Genomic DNA, 20,224 nt, shown 5'->3' with positions numbered 1-20,224 from the left:
CTGTATCTTTCATTATTTTTTTTTAAAGGGGAAAGATTAGGGGACGGGGTTGTGGCTCAGTGTTAGAGTACTTGCCTAGCATGCGTGAGGCACTGGGTTCAATCCCTAGCACCACATAAAAATAAAAACAAATAAAATAAAGGTATTGTGTCCATCTACAACTAAAAAAAAATTTAAAAAGAGGAGTAACATTCCATTATGTATATATGCCACATGATTCATGGTGGGATAGGGAAAGGGAGCATGAGAGGAATAGATGAACTCTATATAGGGCAGAGGGGTGAGAGGGGAAGAGAGGGGCATGGGGTTATTAATGATGGTGGAATGTGAGGATCATTATTATCCAAAGTACAGGTATGAAGACACAAATTGGTGTGAATATACTTTGTATACAACCAGAGATATGAAAAACTGTGCTCTATATGGGTAATAAGAATTGTAATACATTCTGCTGTCATATGTAAATTTAAAAAAGGATGGGTTCACTTGTGCATATATGCAAAAAAAAAAAAAGAGGAAAGAAAGGTTTATTTTGGTTCATCATTACCATCTTCATCTTGAGATATCTTCAAGAAAATGACTTACAGAAGCCACTGCTGCTTGTCTTGTTCACATACTTAGAAGCCATAACTGTTAGTTTGTACTGAGTTAAAACTAAGAGCCTCCAGAGCCATGGTGGCACACATCTGTAATCCCAGCAGCTTGGGAGGCTGAGGCAGGAGGATCATGAGTTCAAAGCCAGCCTCAGTAACTTAGTGAGGCCCTAAGCAACTCAGTAAGACCCTGTCTGTAAATAAAAATATTAAAAAAGGATAAGGATGTGGTTCAGTGGTTGGGCACCCCAGTTCCAAAACTTAACATAAATAAATAAATAAAACGAGCTTCCAGAACTCTGTTCATCCCATAGAGTGGCAGATAAAAAAGTAAATCAAAACACTTTTGAATAAGATGGTGGATGATACCATTTCAAATAAAAATTAGGACACTGTAAAATTCATATCACATGATTCAATGAGAAACATCTCTATGTTAACTATTAAGCCACAATTCACTGTTGTAAGTATCCCATTTAGGAAGACTGATAGCAAACATTATTTAAAGCAACTAACATGTCTTCCTCTAAGATCCTTATGGAATACTGACAATTTCCAGCTTAATTTCTCCACTATTTCATTAAGGGGAAAATATATGAGATGACATTATATGACTATATATTTCTTTCTTTTTTTTTTTTTGTAAGAGTTAAGAGAGAGAGAGAAATTTTTTTTTAATATTTATTTTTTAGTTTTCGGCGGACACAACATCTTTGATTGTATGTGGTGCTGAGGATCCAACCCGGGCCGCACACATGCCAGGCGAGCGCGCTACCACTTGAGCCACATCCCAGCCCATAATCGACTATATATTTCTATATATTTGAATCTTCTTATTCCATCCAAAAGAAAAATGATGTCAAAAATTTTCAAAAGAGAATCTGGTTGTTCCCAAAGTCTTTTAGGGGGTGGGATTGGGGATTGAAGCCAGGGGCACTTTACCACTGAGCTCCATCCCCAGCACCTTTATTTATCTATTTTTTGTTGTAACACGGTCTCACTAAATTACTGAGGCTGGCCTCAAATTTTTGATCCTCCTGCCTCAGCCTCCCAAGTCATTGGGATTACAGGCATGCACCACCACACCTGGTCTCCAAAGTCATTTTATAATGCAGAGCTACCTCAGGTATTAGTAGGATGAATTTCTACCTAAGAATTTCTCATTGAAAGAGTAAAATAATATCAAGTGATCCATATCAATTTTATTTCCTGGTCTTGACAAATATTCTAAATTCCAATTTCTGGAATACCTCTTTGAAAATTGTCTCCCAACAACAGACCCTGAAAAGTCTCCTTAATGGCAGTGAATTGACATCCTTTGAAGAGATTCTATTTTTGGAAAGCAAAAACTGAGTAGAGCCCAGTCTCATGGATAAGACAGATGATTAGGCTGGATAAAAAAGGTGTTTGTTCCATCAGCATTTATTAAACTTTTCTAGTGTATAAGACATTAACTACCCTACATGCTGGGAAGGCATGTAGTCAAATCCTACAGAAAAACTCAAAAGAACTTCTTGAATAACCACAATAACATGAAGTCCACAGCCCATTAAATAACCAATTTTGACAGACATTTATTTGGCTAAGTGTTTTTATGTTAAAAAAGAAGCCTTATTACTGAGTTAGCCTTATTATAATAATTATTAATCTAATTAAGTACAATTGTAATATGTGTAGATTGTGCTTTGTTTTATAATGAGATTCTGGGAGGTTGTGGGAAAATATTTAAAAATCAAACACAATGGGCACTATTTTAAGAGGAAGAAACTGTGTTCCATTTTTTTTCTAAGCCCCATTTGTTCTGTGCATCAGAGTCTATCCAGGGACTCTGCTGTGCTCTTGTGCAGAGACTGAAATCTGTGGGAATCTGTTGCCCGAAGGATCAGGATACCCTGGCTCTGAGAAGCCTGAAGCACAGACAGGAATTAGTGGGCTTGTCAAAGGCATGTGACATAGAAGTAAATCCTTTAGGGACTTTTTAATACCATGGTTCTTAGTTTTTGCTCTGGGCATATCTACAAAGAGAAAGGTCTTTACCCACCTATTTATCCTGCTTCATATCTTCTAGACCCAGCTTCACCTTTTTAGGATTCAGTATGAGCTGCTGGCCATTGGGAACACAATTGCAGACATTCTACTTAGATCGAATCATAAAATTGCTAGTTTGTAGATCAGCAATGGCAATCTCATATGGTTCAATCTAATATTTTGGGAGAGGGAAGTTATAGTTTAGAAAGCCAAACCTAACATTGTTCTTTCTTCCTTTTCCCTCCCCCATGTAATAGAGCACTTTCCTCTATGAATCTAGAAATTTTCTATAAATTCCTGCAAATCCTAAGGAGGGTGGGGAAATGTACGAATCCTGAGCCCCAATCCTCCCACAGGGAGAACAATGGTACATTAGAAATTTTATTATAAACTTTTGTCTAGTGCCCAAACACTGCTGGCTCCATAGCTGACCCATCTCCATTAACATGATCAGGGCAGGACAGTGCCCTGTCTATCTGTGAGGGAGGATCTCAGGGATGAGAAAATTAAGGCACAGAATCACAATGAAGACACACTGAAATGGGGACATAGTCAAATTCAGAATTAGTTTCTGAATTCTCTGGAAATTGGCTTCCATTGCAACAGCATAGATAAGGAAACCCTGAGGAATATTTCCATAAGCCAAGCATTTAGAGAGAGAAACAAAACAAAGTCTTTTGGACTGTGACTTAAATTCTTATCTCAGGTTGGTGACAGGTTATAGAATTAAAGGCAAAAAAGACTCTTTTATGGGACAAACTCCTTAGAATTGCCAGACTTGGTGCTTTAAAGACATTTTCCCAATATACCGGACACATCAGAGTCTCTCTCCCACATAGGTTCTCCAATGTGGCTAAAATTTGCTGTCCAATTGCCTCTCACATTTGTTACATTCATCGGGCTTTTCTCCTTGTGTATAATGAGACTTGAGCTCTGATTGAAGCTTTTCCTACATTCCCCACATTTATAGGGTCTCTCCAGTGTGAATTCACCAGTGGGTAATGAGGCTTGAGTAGTCACTGAAACTTCTCCCACACTCGAGATACTTGTAGGATTTCTCCTATGGATCCTCTGGTGGCTGGTGAGGACAGAACCCTTAGTGAACTTTCCCCAATCAAAGTGCAAGCTATTGGGGAATCTTCTTCCATACCCATTACATTTATGGGGTTTCTCTCCTCTGTGGATTCTCTGGTGCATAATAATGTTTGAGCTCTGGTTAACACTTCCAGCTCTCTGCACATTTATAGGGCTTTTCTCCTGTGTGGATTCTCTGGTGTCCTGTGAGGTTAGAATGATCACAGAAGCCTTTCTCATATTCAGGGCCCTGGGAAGGCTTCTCCCCAGTGTAGGTTCTCTGATGGCAGATTAGATGTGAGCTTTGGCAAAGCTTTTCCCACAATGGCTATATTCATAAGGTTTCTTTTCTCCTGTGTGGCTGACCTATGGATGGCTAGATATGGTTGAAGTTTTTTCCATAGTCAAAACACATACTGGATTTTTCTTCTGCATAGGTACCCTGAGGACCTATGACTTTATCTACATCTCTTTCTGGAGGAGAGACTGACTCTAGTCCAACTTGCAGCAGGGCTATTCCCCATTGCTGTTCTGCCCCATATCTGTTTTCCCAGTCTTTCCAGCAATTACAGTATTGGAAAACATCCATTTGGGAGCTTTCTAATGATACCCTCAGTAGTTCCACCTTCCCTGAAATGCCCTGGTTTGAATTTTCCTCATACTCAGTTCTTGCTCCAAGATCTGAAAGAATGAAATGAGACTAACTACAATTGAAACCTATATTCTGAAACCAGAAAAATGGAAACAAGGTGGAAGAGGTCTTCACTGGATGCTTAAAAATAAGCTATTAAAGGTGACAGAATATGGTCAATTTTACATTCACCAGGATCAAATAAACCAGAGTATAGTGGAACCATGGTCAATGTGGATAGACTTACGGGTCTTACTCATTTTTCCAGCTTCTAGACAAGTTCATATGGACAAAATCTGTGAAAAGGAGGGAGGCAGAATCTAGACCATTCCTCATTAGCCAGATTCTAGACCATTCCTTGTTAGCCAGAGCAGCTACCCCCTCCTCAGGAGCTCTGACCCAAGTATGGCTTCTCCTTTTCTCCCATCTCCACCTATCAACAGGAAATACTAAAAGCCACCTTTCTCTTCTAGATACTGTCTTTGGGGTGAAAGGATACTTCTTAGACTAATTCTACTGGCCTTTCTCCATCCTCTGACTTAGAAGTGGGAGAAATGGCTTCTTTGATTAATGAGGAGCTGGGCATACAAGGCTCAGAGACCATTAGCAAAGGCTTTATCTTTTAAGAATGAGGCTGGGGTAGTCCATACTGCTAGTGGCTGGATAAGTCAATCTGCTGGATCCTGGGGTTATTAGGAAGCCCTCTGTGGCCACAGGCCTCAGTTGCATTCTCAACAGTCCCCCCAGTTAAAGCTGCCATTTTCATCTCAATGTCTAACTCTTAAATCTCTCCCAGTTGATCTAGATTCTGGGTAGGAGAAGAAGAATACCCCCTAAATTCCAACAAAATTCCTAAAATTCTTCTCCTCTAGGGAGGGGAACTTATCTTAACAATAAGAAATTCATCCCATCAATAATCTAGGGTTGACTACAGTTTTAATTTGGAGTTTTCCATGCTCACTTTTTCTTAAACTTTGCTTTGTTTTGTTTTTGTGCTTGCTGTACTGGGAATCAAACCCAGTGCCTCACACATGCTAGGAAATTATCCCCAGCTGAGCTACATGCTCAGTCCTTTTTATTTCCAGACAGGCTCTTGCTATATGGCCCAGGCTGCCCTTGAAAAGCTTTGATCCTCCCACCTCCTAATCAGCTGAGGCATGCCCCACCATATCCATGCTCACTTTTTCCACTGACCTGGTCAAGTGATAGTTAATTTTAGCTAAAATTCAGATACAGGGCTAGGGATGTAGCTCAGGGGTAGAGCACTTGGCCTAGCATGTGCCAAGTCCTGGGTTCGATCTCCAGCACTAGGATCAATCAATTCACCAATTAATACAATAAAATTCAGACAGAAATTTAAAAGAAGGGGCTAGGGGCATAGATCAGTGGTAGAGAGCCTGCCTAGAATACATGATGTTCCAGGTTTAATCCCCAGTATTCTGAAAAAAAGAAGAAAGAAAGGGAGGGGGAAATGCTGGGAGCCATTAGCCAAGTAGGTATGACAATTTCCTTGCCAGCGTACCCCATGTTGCTGACATGTTGCAGTGACATTGAATGTAAGTGACCTTGCTCAAGGACCAAGGCAGATTAGGGTGTTCCCGGTTTTAAGATAATCGTGTTTAGGGCGTTCCCGGTTTAGGTTCCAGGTTTAAGGTTTAAGATTATTCCTGCTGGGAATAGGGCGTATCCTGCTGCCTGAGTTCCCCTTGAGTTCTCACGGGATTTAGACAGTATACTTTGGAGATAGAAGCCCAGTGGAGGGGATTTGGGAAGAGAACGTGGATTTCCCCAGAACGTGTTTGTAGACGGCTGGTGTGAGTTCGGGAATAAAGAGTTGCTGTTTGAATCTACAAGCTGTGTGGTGGCTCGTGATTGTGTGCCCAGCCAGACTGCGGCATTTGTGCCCAGCCAGACTGCGGCATTTGGTGGCCCGTACGGGGAACTTCTGAAGCTTAGAGGTAAGTGAAATTTCTCACCCTTGAGGAAGAGAGAAAGAATGGGTGACCAATTCAAAAAACAATGTGTTCTCATTTTGATTTATTTTGTTTTTATTTCAAGTTGCCTGTTCCTAGAACTTTCTCAGGCAAACTGGGGAAAATGGTTGACTCAAGGTTTGAAGTTATTCGCCTCCGAGCAAAAGAAATTGTTAGAGGAAGGAGGCACCCCAGTGAGACCAAGAACAATTAGGGCATATGTTGATACAATACAAAAATGTAGCCCATGGCTTTTTAAAGACGAGTTATTAAGTATATCAATGGGACCATCATGGTATCCTGTAGAAGGATTTTTCTTCAAGAAAGAGAGGGCTAGTTCTGTTTACTACATTTGTCTAAGATCTTGGTTTTTACAGACATTTGATTAATTTACAAGGCTAAAGTGTTAAAATATCAACCACTAAATATGAAATCAAGTACTCTTTACTTATTAAGTCCCATAAGGTAATATATTTAAACATTATGTGTGTTTTCATAAATTGGTAAATGGAAAAATGTTTAATATTGCTTGTGTCTGTGTCTTTGCTAAAACAAGGTTATTAAGTGTTAAGATTCTATCATGTGTAATTTATATACAAAGAGTAGAAAAATTTTCAGTTGGGTTTCAATTATAGTATTATAGTATCAAAAAACATGAAAGTCTTTCATCTTATTAAAGTGGAGTAATTTGTCTAAATCAGAAATTTTATAAGAGTTGTTTCAAAATGTGAATTTATAAAAAGGGTTAACGGTTAAAAAAGAGAAAAAGATTCAAGATGTGGAATATATTTTAATATGGAAGGTTAAAAGAAAAAGAAATGTTTCTAGATGAGATAATCTCTGTGTGGTAAAGTAAAAAGTTGTAAAATGCCGTTTAAAAAGATTTTGAGGAAACTAGACTTACTTTAAAAGCTTGAGAAAGGAAGAAAGAAAAAAAAGGTATTTGTACATGGCAGATTGAGACAAAGTTTCTCAATGGAGTTAAAAAAAAAAAAGCCTTTGGTTGAAAGGCAGCCATGTAAACTAACATTAAAGCGATTTAAACAGAATCTAAGCCTCGTTTAAAAGAGTGAAGTTGTAGGTGGTGAAAAAGTACATTTAAAAGTACAGTATAGATGATAATTGGAAGGCTTTAAAAGGTTAAATTGAAGGTGGTTAAAATGCCTTCATGACGAGGAAAGATTGTGTCATTCAAAGCCTAGTTAATCATAAAGGCATTACTTAAAAAAAATGGGAAGATAATAGGATAAAAGATATTTAGATAAAGAAGATTAAAAATTTAAAGTGAAACTTTAAAGACAGAAGTACAGAAAGGTAAAAAAAGAGAAAAGATGTAGAAAGATAGATTAAAAATTTGAAGTGAAAAACTTTAAAGACAGAAGTATAGAAAGTTAAAAAAAAGATAAAAAAGATATAGGAAGATAGAAAAGATGTAGGAAGACAATAATTTTAAACCCACAAAATAGGAAACAAAAAAACTAAAAAAAAAAAAAAAGCAACTAAGGGTGAATGTACTAACCTTAAAGGAAAACTAGAAGATAGAAACAAGATTAAAAAATGGTTAAAAATGTTAAGCAAAGGTATTTCAGATAAAAAATACAAAAAGCTAAGACAACTATTAGATACAGACATACTTATTAAAGCAAAAAGAGGGAATTGGAAGGGGGTATATATCCCCCAAAGATAAACTTAAAATAACGCTTTTTACTCTAAACTTTTTAAATTTGGATTCATCAGGACTTAGTGCTGCGGAAAGACACATGTATCCAAAAAATGTACATAAGCCTAAAGTACTTTGGAAAGATATTCTAACAGGACAATGGAAAGGTCCTGACCCAGTGATTGTCTGGAGTCAGGGGTCTGTTTGTGTTTTTCCACAGGGAGAACAACAGCCGATTTGGATTCCAGAGAGATTAACTAAAACAGTTTCTACAGATCGAAAAGAAGATGATTTGACTCAAATCCATAACAGCTGATATCCAGAACTCCAGCTTGGCCATTCTTACATCTGCGACAGTGATTAACCAGGATGCTTTTTTCAATAGCTATTTTATTATTGCATTTTTCCACATCATAAGGTTCTATTTTTATTTTTTGAGCTCATACAAACCTAGGTTAATGTTTTTCTGATCAGTTTTATTTTTTGACTGTGGAGTTTTTAAACATTGCAATGGAGATTTCACCTAGGTAAAGCTACAAGGCCTTTACTATTTTCTTATGTGTTGTACGTTTGTGTACACTCTTGTGTTTTGTGTTGTATGTCTGTATGTGCGTATGTCCATATTTCTTATATGAGGAGCGCTCATGAAAAAATGGATCCGAATTATTATTATTTTTTTATTCACGTGATTTAAATGGTTTAATTTAAATTAGGTAAACAGCTGTTAAGGATTGTTTTTAAAGGTGGTTAACAGATCTGTTTGTTTACTAGTTTAAATTAGGTAAAAGGCTGTTAAGGATTGTTTTTAAAGTAGGTTAACAGATCTGTTTGTTTACTTTCACCTTTCCTTTTCATTATATTTAATAATTCTTTTCAGGATAATGTCTCTTTAGCATCATTGCCAGAATTCCTATCTCCATCCCAGTGCCGGTGAAGAACTCAACAAGTAATGCTCAATCAAAGAGTCAACTTACTTTGGGGAGGAAACGGATTTTGGGAGGAAATGGACATATTGATAGATTCCTCTGCTTTGAACTGCTTGCAGAACTTGCCTGGACTATGTAACTATCGTTTGATGGTGTCACTAGTGATGCAATTTTTATTTCCTTGCCAGCGCACCCCATGTTAATTGTGGTAGTGCTGACATATCTTTGCTGATGGTGTCACCAGTGATGCAATTTTTCCCAAGGAGCCGTCAATTGGCTTGGTGTCGTGGCATTTCTGTATCCTCCTCCCTTCTGCTAGTGATGGTCTAAAATTTGGGGGCCAATGGCTTATGCTGGACTGGTAGTCAGTGACGGGTATGATCCAATTGTAGTGGTATCAACCTAAGACAGGAGGCTGACACCTAAAGGTCAGTTTTCCGATGACGGGTAAGAACCATATGTTGAATTGGACAACCTACCAGGCACGGTCCATAAGCCACATTAACCTCACTCCCCCACTGGCACCAAGGCCAAATTTGGGGGCCAACAGAGGTGAGGCAAAGAACCTCACCCCCCCACTGGTGCATAGACCTATCCACAAGTATGGCTGTATGCTGGACCGGTAGTCAGTGACGGGTATGATTCAATTGCAGTGGTATCAACCTAAGACAGGAGGCTGACGCCTAAAGGTCAGTTTTTCCCATGACGGGTAAGAACCATATGTTGAATTGGACAACCTACCAGGCACGGTCCTTAAGCCACATTGCTTGTTGTTTAATTAATCAGAAGGGGGGAGATGCTGGGAGCCATTAGCCAAGTAGGTATGACAATTTCCTTGCCAGCGTACCCCATGTTGCTGACATGTTGCAGTGACATTGAATGTAAGTGACCTTGCTCAAGGACCAAGGCAGATTAGGGTGTTCCCGGTTTTAAGATAATCGTGTTTAGGGCGTTCCCGGTTTAGGTTCCAGGTTTAAGGTTTAAGATTATTCCTGCTGGGAATAGGGCGTATCCTGCTGCCTGAGTTCCCCTTGAGTTCTCACGGGATTTAGACAGTATACTTTGGAGATAGAAGCCCAGTGGAGGGGATTTGGGAAGAGAACGTGGATTTCCCCAGAACGTGTTTGTAGACGGCTGGTGTGAGTTCGGGAATAAAGAGTTGCTGTTTGAATCTACAAGCTGTGTGGTGGCTCGTGATTGTGTGCCCAGCCAGACTGCGGCATTTGTGCCCAGCCAGACTGCGGCAGGGAAAGAGGGAGGGAAGAAGAAAGAAAGAGGGAGGAAGGGAGGAGGAAGAGGGAGGGAAGAATAAAGGAGGAAAGAAAGAGAAAGGAAGAAATATTTTTTAAAAAATAATTTTTAATTGTAGATGTATCAATATCTTTAATGATTTTTATGTGGTGCTGAGGATAAAACCCAGTGCCTCACACTTGTGACTCAAGCGCTCTACCACTGAGCTACAGCTACAGCCCATTAAGAGGAAAATTATAGCTCAGAATTTGGTTTTATCTTTTTTCCAAGGAAACTAAATTTTCAACCTAGGAAACAAGCTTATCTGGGTGCCATTTGCTTCTCGTTCATTTCTCAACTCTTTAATGATAAACTAGAGAACATTAAGAGCTTGGGTTCCTGTTATGATTTAGATATTAGGTGTTCCCAAAAGCTCATATGGAAGACAATGCAAGAACATTCAGAGTTGATATGACTAGGTTATAAAAGTCTTAACCCTGTTGGGGATTAACTGAGTGGTAACTGAAGGCAGGCAGGGTATGGCTGGAGGAGGTGGGCACTGAGGGCGTGCCTTTGGAGAGTGTGTGTGTGTGTGTGTGTATGTGCATGTATGTGTATATATATATTTGTTTGTTTGTTTGTTTTTTGGTACTAAGGATTGAACTCAGGGGCACTCAACCACTGAGCCACATCGCCAGACTTATTTTGTATTTTATTTAGAGACAGGGTCTCGCTGAGTTGCTTTAGGACCTTATTTTTACTGAGGCTGGCTTTGAACTTGTGATCCTCCAGTCTCAGCCTCCAGAGCTGCTAGGATTACAGGCGTGTGCCTCCACACCCAGCTGGAGCATATATTTTTTATATGGTGAGTGGAGTCTCTCCTTCTGCTTCCTGATCATCATGTGAGCTACTTCCCTCCACCATGCTTCTACCGTGATATTCTGCCTCACCTCCATCCTTGAGGAATGGAGCTGGCTGTCTATGGACTTAGACCCCTGAAACTGTGAGCCCCCAAATAAACTTTTCCTCCTCTAAAATTGTTCTTGTCGGATCTTTTAGTCAGAGCAGCAAAAAAGCTGACTAAAACAATTCCTTTCCCAGGGTTGGCTTGTCCATGTCCAGAATTCCAGGGCTGGCTACTTTGTTGGTAGTCAGCCAACTATTTTGTTGGGCTAGTTCCCACTCATTTTCTACCTGTGCAGGAAGTTTCCAAATTTCCTTGAAGTCCTGGAGATGACCATTCCAAAGTGCTTCACTCCTCTTCAGCTTGGAGTAGAAATGGAAGTCCTATCCAAGGAAAAGCAAGAAGGAACATTGAGTTTTTCTGTTAATTCACTTTTTGTTTATCTGGAAGTGGTATATGAAATGAGAATGGAAATACCTCCCAGAAAGGTCTAGTTTTCAAAAGAAAAAGTTAATAACTCAGGAAACTTTCCCTCTTTCATTCCCTTGAGGAGTATATGACAATGAACTTATCTATTTTTAAAATCATTCTAATGACCAGGCATGGTAACCCCAGGAGCTTAGAAGGCTGAGACAGGAAGATTACAAAGTTAAGGTCAGCCTGGACAACTTAGTGAGACCCTGTCTCAAAATAAGAAATAAACAGGGTTGGGGAAATAGCACCTCTAGGTTTAATCGCTAGTGCCAGAAGGAGAAAAAAAAATGATGATGATAACTAACATTTTCTGAGCGCTAACAATGTGTCAGGTCTTAGTAACATCCAGTGAGGTGGATACCATTATGTCCATTTTAAAGATGAGAAAATGGAGGCTCAGAATGTTTAACCAGTTTGCCCCAAAACAGACAAGTCTTTTTTTTTTTTTTTTAATTTAAGTTCTAATTAGTTACACATAACATTAGCAGACACGTCTTTTTTGGGAGGGCGCTGCTAAGGATTGAACCCAGGGCTTCGTGCATGCTAAGCACAAACTCTACCACTGAGCTATACCCACAGCCCCTAGACAAGTCTTTTATTTTGGGGGGGGGGGGTACAAGGAATTGAACTCAGGGTCACTCAACCACCGAGCCACATTCCAGCCCTATTTTTTATTTTGCTTAGAGACTGGGTCTCACTGAGTTGCTTAGTGCCTCACCGCTGCTGAGGCTGGCTTTGAACTCGCAATCCTTCTATCTCAGCCTCCTGAGCCTATGGGATTACAGTTGTGTGTCACCATGCCCAACCCTAGACAAGTCTTTAAGTGATCAACATATAAGCAAAGTTCACCTCTATGGGGTGCTTTAGATGAAAACGAAGGACTGAAAAGAAAAAGAAAACAAAGGACTAAAACTTTAAGAACCTCCAACTTTTATCTTCTCTGTATCTACTATATTGTTACTGAAAGTAGTCGGGAAGAACCCATTCCTACACAAAATGTTCTTAATGAGTCAGCCTGGACTACTAGTTCAGCAGAGGGCTGAGCTGAATAATATTTGAGGATAGGAAGTAAACAACATTTTCTCAAAGACATGTCCATTTTACTCCTGATGAGGTCATTCCAGACTAGAGGCAGCAGAGCCAGGGCAATAATCATGTTATGTCTCTGGACTCCCAATCTCCAATGCCTCCCATAGGACTTCATCTCTGCCACTGTTCTGAAGTGTTCTGGGGAGGAGAGTTTGCCACTGGAATCCTTCCTCAATCCTTAGGGACTAAGTCTTCTCAGATCATCTTGAGACTCCTCTGTTATTTCATGACCGTGTCCTGTTGTACCTTCTGATGCTGTCTCCCACATCCCTTGGGATTGCCCTCTATCCTGCAGGAGGCCTCCTGCCACCTCTAAGACATCATGGGTATTAGCTAGGGTCCCGGGACTCATCAGGACATCCATCTCATCATAGAAGGCACAGGTGCCTGGCATATGGGTGTTCTTGGCTTTGTTGTTCTGAAAGTTTTTGAACCAGTAGCAACACTGCTCCAGCGTCCACAAAAAGCCACATTATCCCACAGCTGCCCAGCCACAATCTGGTATACCTGATGGCTCTGATGCAGCTGCAAGTTTCTTATGAATGTAGGGCTTACAAGAATTCTCAGGTAAATTTTAGTTTCTTTATACCCCCAATGCATACCTAGGGGAAAGGGATAGTGGTTAAATCAGGATGACACCCCAGTTTTATAATAAAGATGACAGAAGACACTCTTCCACATTCCTTCCACAGCATTTCAGTGATTTCCTAAGAAACAAACAAATGGGTTTTCTCCCTCTATGACAAGACTTGATGTGACAACATGCATATATTTATTTTTAGACATATGAACACTATTCTTATGTAACACAGCTCCTCCTTTTTATCCATTGTTCAGGCAAACAAATGGTTCTTCCATTTGTATATAAAAATAGTCTTTCCTGGCTCTTCCCAAACCATTACAATATGCCATGAATGCATGTTGTACCCTGAGAAAATAAGGGCCTCAGCCATGTGAGGTAAGTACTCTTACACTGTGCTACATTCCCTTTTTTTTTTTTTTTTTTTTTTTAGAGAGAGAGAATTTTTTAATATTTATTTTTTAGCGGACACAACATCTTTGTTTGTATGTGGTGCTGAGGATCGAACCCGGGCCGCACGCATGCCAGGCAAGCGTGCTACCGCTTGAGCCACATCCCCAGCCCCAATGTGCTACATTCCCTTTTGATTTTGTTTTGAGACAGCTAAGCTACCCAGGCTGGTCTGAAACTTGTCATGCCTCAGTCTCCAGAGTAGCTGGGATTACAAACTGTGCCCAGCAGAGAACTGGTTGGGATGAGGTTCTCTCCAATCCTGTTAACTAACACCCTACTTCCCCAATATTGTGATAACAAGGTCTTACCAGGAGGACTCTGAAACAGGGCTGTGAAACCAGGGCTTCTCCAGGCTTCTTCAGCCCCCCATTTCTTCCCCCTCAGAATCTGCTGTCATGGCTCCCACATGTTATTCTTCTAAAAATGCTGCTGTATGACCTAGGTTCTGTCCCTGCTTCCCTGACCCAGCTTCTGACACATTTTTATCCAGCATTGCCATCTCCTGTTCCCAACAACCAATGAGCAGTTCTTGCTCCACAATGTGCTGCCCAAGAAGACAACCTGCCACCTCTGGGATGGGGGTGGCAACCTGTGGGCACATCCGGGTATCCATCTCATCACAGAGGTACAGATGCCTGGCATATGGGTGCTCCTGGCTTTGCACTAGTTGGTTTGCAGGTTTTTGAACTGCTCCAGGATCCACAGGAAGCCACATTCTCAAAGCCATTTAGCTACAGTCTGACATACCTAGCAGTTCTGGTACAGATATAATATTTTTCATGGACCCTTGACTCACTGAGAATTCCCAGAAAAATCTTGGTTTCCTCATAGTCCCATCCTCCAGGCCTTGTCACTTCTGCTTATTCCAGGCCTTGGATTTTATCAAGATTGGCACTTGGGCCAGGTGTGGTGGTACATGCCTGCAAGCCTACCAGCACAGGAAGATCTTGAGTTCAAAGCCAGCCTTGGCAACTTAGTGAGGCCCTAAGCAACTTAAGGACACTCTGTCTCAAAATAAAAAGTAAAAAGGGCTGGGGATGTAACTCAGTGGTAGAACACTCCTGGGTTAAATCCTTAGTACCAAAAAAAAAAAAAAAAAAGAAAAAAAAAGGTATTTGGCCAGCTTTGGCTCTTACCCACTCACCGAGCACTCTCCCCCACTCTCCTCTCTCCTTCTCTCTGCAGTGGTAAAGATCTGGGCTCTGTAATTACTCCTGCTCACTCTAGGCCTGTAGATTGGAAAATCTGTTTGTAGGGAGACAAAGAGACATAGGGTTTGGTGAATCTAATCCCAACTACATTACAGAATTGGGAGGAAAGAGAATAATTTTTTTTAAAAAAAAGTCTAAGGGAATTCTTATAAAGCCTCAATGAAAATAATATTAAGGACTATAAAGGAACAATAAGAAAAAAATTCAGACCCATGCTCATGTATTGTGTAATAAATAAAACTAAGATGAGCTTCCAATCTAATGTCTTTTTGGGCTCAAGAAATTCATCCTTAGAGGGGCTGGGGTTGTGGCTCAGAGATAATGTGCTCGCCTAGCACATGCAAGGCCCTGGGTTCGATCCTCAGCACCACATATAAATAAATAAAATGAAAGTATTGTGTCCAACTACAATTAAAAAAAATAAAAATTAAAAAAAAGAAATTCATCCCTAGAGATGCTAATATGATGTTGGATTTCTGTTTCTTTTCAAGTAGAATTAAAGAAGGGAGTAAATTTGAAAAATTCAACCCCAAAAATGTCTGAGGTAGGGAATACTACAGAAACCCTTCAGTTAACTTTAGACTCCTTTAGACATCCTTACCTAGTGGGATGCCCCCTTTGCAGAATTCTCCCAAGTTATTTTTAGGTGGCTCTTCTGTCCAGGTTCTGGTTGCTCCTGTGCCTTCTGGGAGACATACACAGACACATAACCAAATGTCACCAGCTCCTGAAGAAACATAATACCCCTCCTCAAAACACATGCCTGGGAACTGGAGATGCAGCTCAGAGGTAAAGCACTTGCCTAGCATGTGTGAGGCCCTGGGCTGGATCCACAGTACTAAAAAACAAAACAAACAAAAAACAACACATAACCTTGCCTGGGGGTGTGGCTCAGTGGTAGTCTAGCATAAGCAATGTTTGAATTTTCAACCTCCCCACATCCCACATATACAAAATTGGGACAAAATACCTGAGTCAGAGGAGGGCAAGTGACAAAACACACATAACAAACCAGAAAGGAGTACTTTGGATTTTATATGCAATAAAGAAAACAGGACAAGGGAGAAGGAATAGAGAAAAACAAAGAAAGAAAGAAAGAAAGAAGCTAATTTTTACTGAACACTCATATTATAAGCTTTACATATTTGCTCAAAATGACACAGCTAATACAGGACTTACTGGAATTTGAACTCAGGACTAACTGTAGTTTTTAACTTTTTGTTTCTTTCCCCACTACACAATATTTCAGCCATTGAACAATATCTGGATAGAGAATGAAGGAAGTAATCAGGACCTTTAAAGCAAACAAGCAAATCAATATAATATGATGATTTTAGAATCAAGAAAAACAGCAATTTAAATACAGTTCCTCAGTACCATGGAGATTTGGGCAACCTTTTGTAGTCTGATGAAATTTTGGAGTCTATTGTATAAGTTACTGGGCTTCCCTTCTTGGTAAAATTCTTTGGGAATTTCTTAGTGCAGAGAGCCCCATTCAAGTAGTAAAAGGTAATTTAAATAAGAGAAAAATATGATTCATCAACTGCTGCTCACTGTCCCCTGGTCACCATTGTGCTTTTCTGCAGGAAGCTAGAGGATCAGGCAGGGCTAGGGAAGAGAATCAGAACATTAAGAGAATATGGTTCTTAATTCCTTTCAGAAACAAGCCTGACTGAGTTCAGGAACAGAAGACTCTCTGTATCTCCTTTTTCCTATCAAAGAAAGACTGGCAAAAACCCCAAATAAGGGCAACCCCTATCTTGCCCCTGCAAGAGTTCTGTTTCTATTCTTCACACTTGAATGAATTTTACTTCTTTCACTCTTAAAAAAATGATACATTTCTAAGTTGAATGTTCTAGATTTTTTTCTCTTCCATATTCATCCAGGCACTGACAGTCAGGATTTTATGACCTGTTTTTCAGTTTGGGTAATATACTTGAGTCATCTGAATTCATCTGGGGATAATTACCTGTTTAAGGATTATTACACTTAAGTTTAACATTATCTTTTGCTTTTCCTACCAAATAACCTTAAAATATGTCCCCACCATAATATGGGACTATCACTCTTCACTCATATAAACAGAAGGGCTGCAGGCTCTCTTAAGTGATTTTACAAAATATGCCAATTGGAGTCCTTCCCTTTGGAGGTACCTAGTTAGGCTCTCACAGATTCACACCATCAGCCTCAGTTTACAAGCTGCATCTTCCAGGTGGCAGGGAGCTGTATCTTATATCTTACATCCTGCACTCAGAGGGTGCTTTCATGCCCTCTCCATAGTCAGTGCCCCCTCCAACCCCATTAGCTACTGCTTACCATTACCATGGAAGGATGGGAACTCTATTTTGCGGCTTGACTGTTCCTCTGTTTCTGGATGCCAGTTCTTCACTGCTTGAAACAGACACATGGGTTGTTTGTGCTTATGGTAGATGTTTAGGGAACTCAGTACTAATTCTGAGGGTTCATTCTCCTCTGAAAGGACAATCTCCATTCAAGGACTGCAAGTGCTCAAAATCCTGTAGGAACTAAAACTGAAACATCTCCAGATTCAAAGAAGAAAATGCAAAAGTAAGTCTTGTGCAAATATCTGCAGCAGCAAAGAATGTGCATATGTGGAAGATTTCACAGAGATAAGGTCTAGAACCCAAGCCCACTGCAACCTGACCATCCAGCTCTCCTTGGCATGCTCCTACTTGTCTTGCCAACATGTAAGCAAAATATGTAGGCATGACCAATAATTCAACTATTTTGCAATAAGCTCAATAGTGTCACTAATGACCAGTAAAGTAACTTGCTTCCTCCAGCTCACCCAGAAAATGAGAACTGCCATTTTCAGCAATTCTGTGTAGTGCTGGGAATCGAACCCAGGGCTTTGTACATGCTAGGAAGGTGCTCTACCACTGAGCTATATCCTCAACTGAGCTACATCCTCAACCCCAGAAATTCTCTTATTTAATGGCAGAAACCAATACTCAGAGCAGCCAATGTACATATTCTTTGAAGAGATAGTCTGCACTGAGAAGAAAAGCTGCAGTGACCAGGATCAGGGAACAAGCAAACTCCATTTTGACATAAATAGCAAAGTACTATGCCTCATCTACACAGCTGACAATCCATGGAGGCTGTCTCTCACATTCTTCTACTTTGGCCAGTCAGAAATTTATTTCCTTATCTCACCTGTAACCCCTGTCTTCCCATTTCTTTCTGCAAATCTTCCACCAGGGCCACGGCCTCCTCTCCAATCTCTGTATGCTGCTGTCTAATCCAGATATGGATCTCTTGGGGGAAAGACAGGAACTGTTCTAGAACTAGTAATTCCAGGATCTGTTCTTTCATTAACTTCTGGTCTCAGCCACTGGTGAAAAATCTTCCAGAGTTGAATAAGGGCCTCCTTGAGTCCAGCTTCTTCTTCTTCCTTTCTTCTTTTCTCCTTCTCCTCCTCCTTCTTTTTTGTACCAGGGATTCAACCCAGGGGCACTCAATCCCTGAGCAACATCCCCAGTCCTTCTTTTATTTTTTTATCTTGAGACAGGGTCTTGTTCAGTTACTTAAGGCCTCACTAAATTGTTGAGGCTGGCTATGAACTTGCAATCCTCCTGCCTTAGCCTCCAACAGCCAGATGCTTCTTGATAGTGGAAATGCCAAAAGCTCTGGCAGGAGGTCTTCAGCACAGAGTCATTCCCTTGAAAGGAAATTTCCTGCTCCCAGCAGGAATCTTCTAGTTTCTACTTGCAACCTTCTTGCACTTGAAGAGTCTGGATCTGTTGAGTCACAGCTACAGCCCTTATTCAGCTCAGAGAACCTTGCAACTATAAAGCTCAAATCTCTTTGTCTCATTGAGAAGTCACCCTTACTTGAGTCACTAGGTGGACCTTCTCTTGAAATCCTAGAACCGAAGACATATATTAGAGTGAAAATCACAAGTGCTAGCCTAACAGAATTGAAGAAGGCAGCCTTCCTATCTGCCTCTCTCCATGTCCTGCTGCCTGTGGAATGTGGCTCTCTATCACTGAGGAGGCAACTTTATAAGGTTGATAAAAGTGGTCAAGAGCTGGTAACTGATGGGAAAGGAGGGGAGCTTAAAGGTATTTGCACAATAGTTTACTTAAGGCTCAGAAAATACCAGTTATCCACACTGAAGAATGAGGATGAGTTTATGGAGATTATATATGAGACAATAAACTGCCTCTCTTCCCAAGCCACTGGGCTTTAGAATCATAAGAGTGTTACAAAGTGAAGGTCCAGTAAAAGTCAGACTGAGCATAATGTAGCAGCACCTTGGAGAGCAGCATCTGGGTGTTGCCGTCTCCAAGTCCAGAAATTCTAATATTCCAAACTCGCCCCTGGCTAGGTTCTCGACTTAGCACACTGTTCAGGATCCCTTAGCCCTAGCATCATAACCCTCTACCAACAGTGTGATCTACTCTACAAGCTCTAAAAGCAAGGACAATAAAAATACAGGGTCACAGGATGTCAGAGTTGGAAGGAAAGTTATTATTTAACTCCACCTTCAACTCTTGGACCTGATACAATCGAGGTTTAGAGATCCCCAGAAACTTGCCCAAGGTCATAGAGCTGGTTTACCGCAGGAAAAGGCACGAGTGGCCATCAGAACATAACCTATACTGGAAGACTATTCTGCTATGCGGGGCATCTTCTTTGGAAGCTTTTTGGGAACAAATGCAGTCCTTGTGAACCGGGCTGCTTTGAAGGCTAGAGAGCCAGGGACATGCCCTCCCAACCGTGGATGGTGAGCAGAAGAAGGCCGCCAGCACGAGGGGGCGCATCCTTGCAGGACGCCGGGCCAGGGCCCAGAGCATACCGCCCAAGGCGTCAGCTTGCCTCGCTCACCCTGCAGGGGCGGCCCAGGCCCAGGCCCAGGTGAGAGCCGCTCTTGCTAGCTGAGGCCCGGCGGCTACGGGCCACTCGGCCAAGCGGCACTTTCTCCGAAGTCACACAACGTCCCCCGTGACACTTAAAATCCGAGCTCATTACCCGAAGCTCAGGCATTCGGAGGGCCACAAAACCCCGGCGGCGTAAACTCGAGCCTCGGAAGGACTCGGTGTGTCGGAACTACGTTTCCCAAAGGTCTCCGCCCTTAGACTGACAGCAGCGTTAACCAATAAAGTGTGGGAACGTCTCTGGCGCCTATGACCTTCAGACAAATCACTGACAGGGGACGGAATTTTCCCACACTACGCTGCAATTATAATTGACCCGGTGGGTGTCTGTGGGCCCTGGTTCCTTGGAGCCTGGCTCGCTCTACCGGGCCCTGTTGGCGCTGAGCTACAGGAATCATTCTTTCTTTGGTTACCAGGGATTGGACCCAGGGATTGAGCTACATCCCTACCCCCTTTTATATTTTATTTTGAAACAGAATCTCGCTGTATTGCTTAGG

General features: G+C 41.1%; 1 protein-coding gene across 1 annotated transcript; it reads right to left on the bottom strand.

The window, feature by feature from the left end:
* Nucleotides 1–2,198: 2,198 nt before the first annotated feature.
* On the bottom strand, nt 2,199–19,836 carry LOC124089428 (zinc finger protein 420). The gene is made up of 7 exons (XM_058577780.1): nt 19,678–19,836; nt 18,004–18,085; nt 17,143–17,214; nt 15,428–15,511; nt 14,760–14,860; nt 11,310–11,402; nt 2,199–3,899 (listed from the first exon to the last, which is right to left on the bottom strand). The coding sequence occupies exons 1-7, from the start codon at nt 19,834–19,836 to the stop codon at nt 3,408–3,410; spliced, it is 1,083 nt and encodes a 360-aa protein (XP_058433763.1). The 3' UTR covers nt 2,199–3,407.
* Between the last annotated feature and the right edge of the window lie 388 nt (nt 19,837–20,224).

The sequence above is a fragment of the Marmota monax genome, unplaced genomic scaffold (assembly GCF_021218885.2).
Source record: "Marmota monax isolate L192 unplaced genomic scaffold, Marmota_monax_Labrador192_F-V1.1 WCK01_AAM20220418_F8-fsc00005, whole genome shotgun sequence".
Taxonomy (NCBI): domain Eukaryota; kingdom Metazoa; phylum Chordata; class Mammalia; order Rodentia; family Sciuridae; genus Marmota; species Marmota monax.
This window is presented reverse-complemented; position numbering and strand designations above follow the sequence as displayed.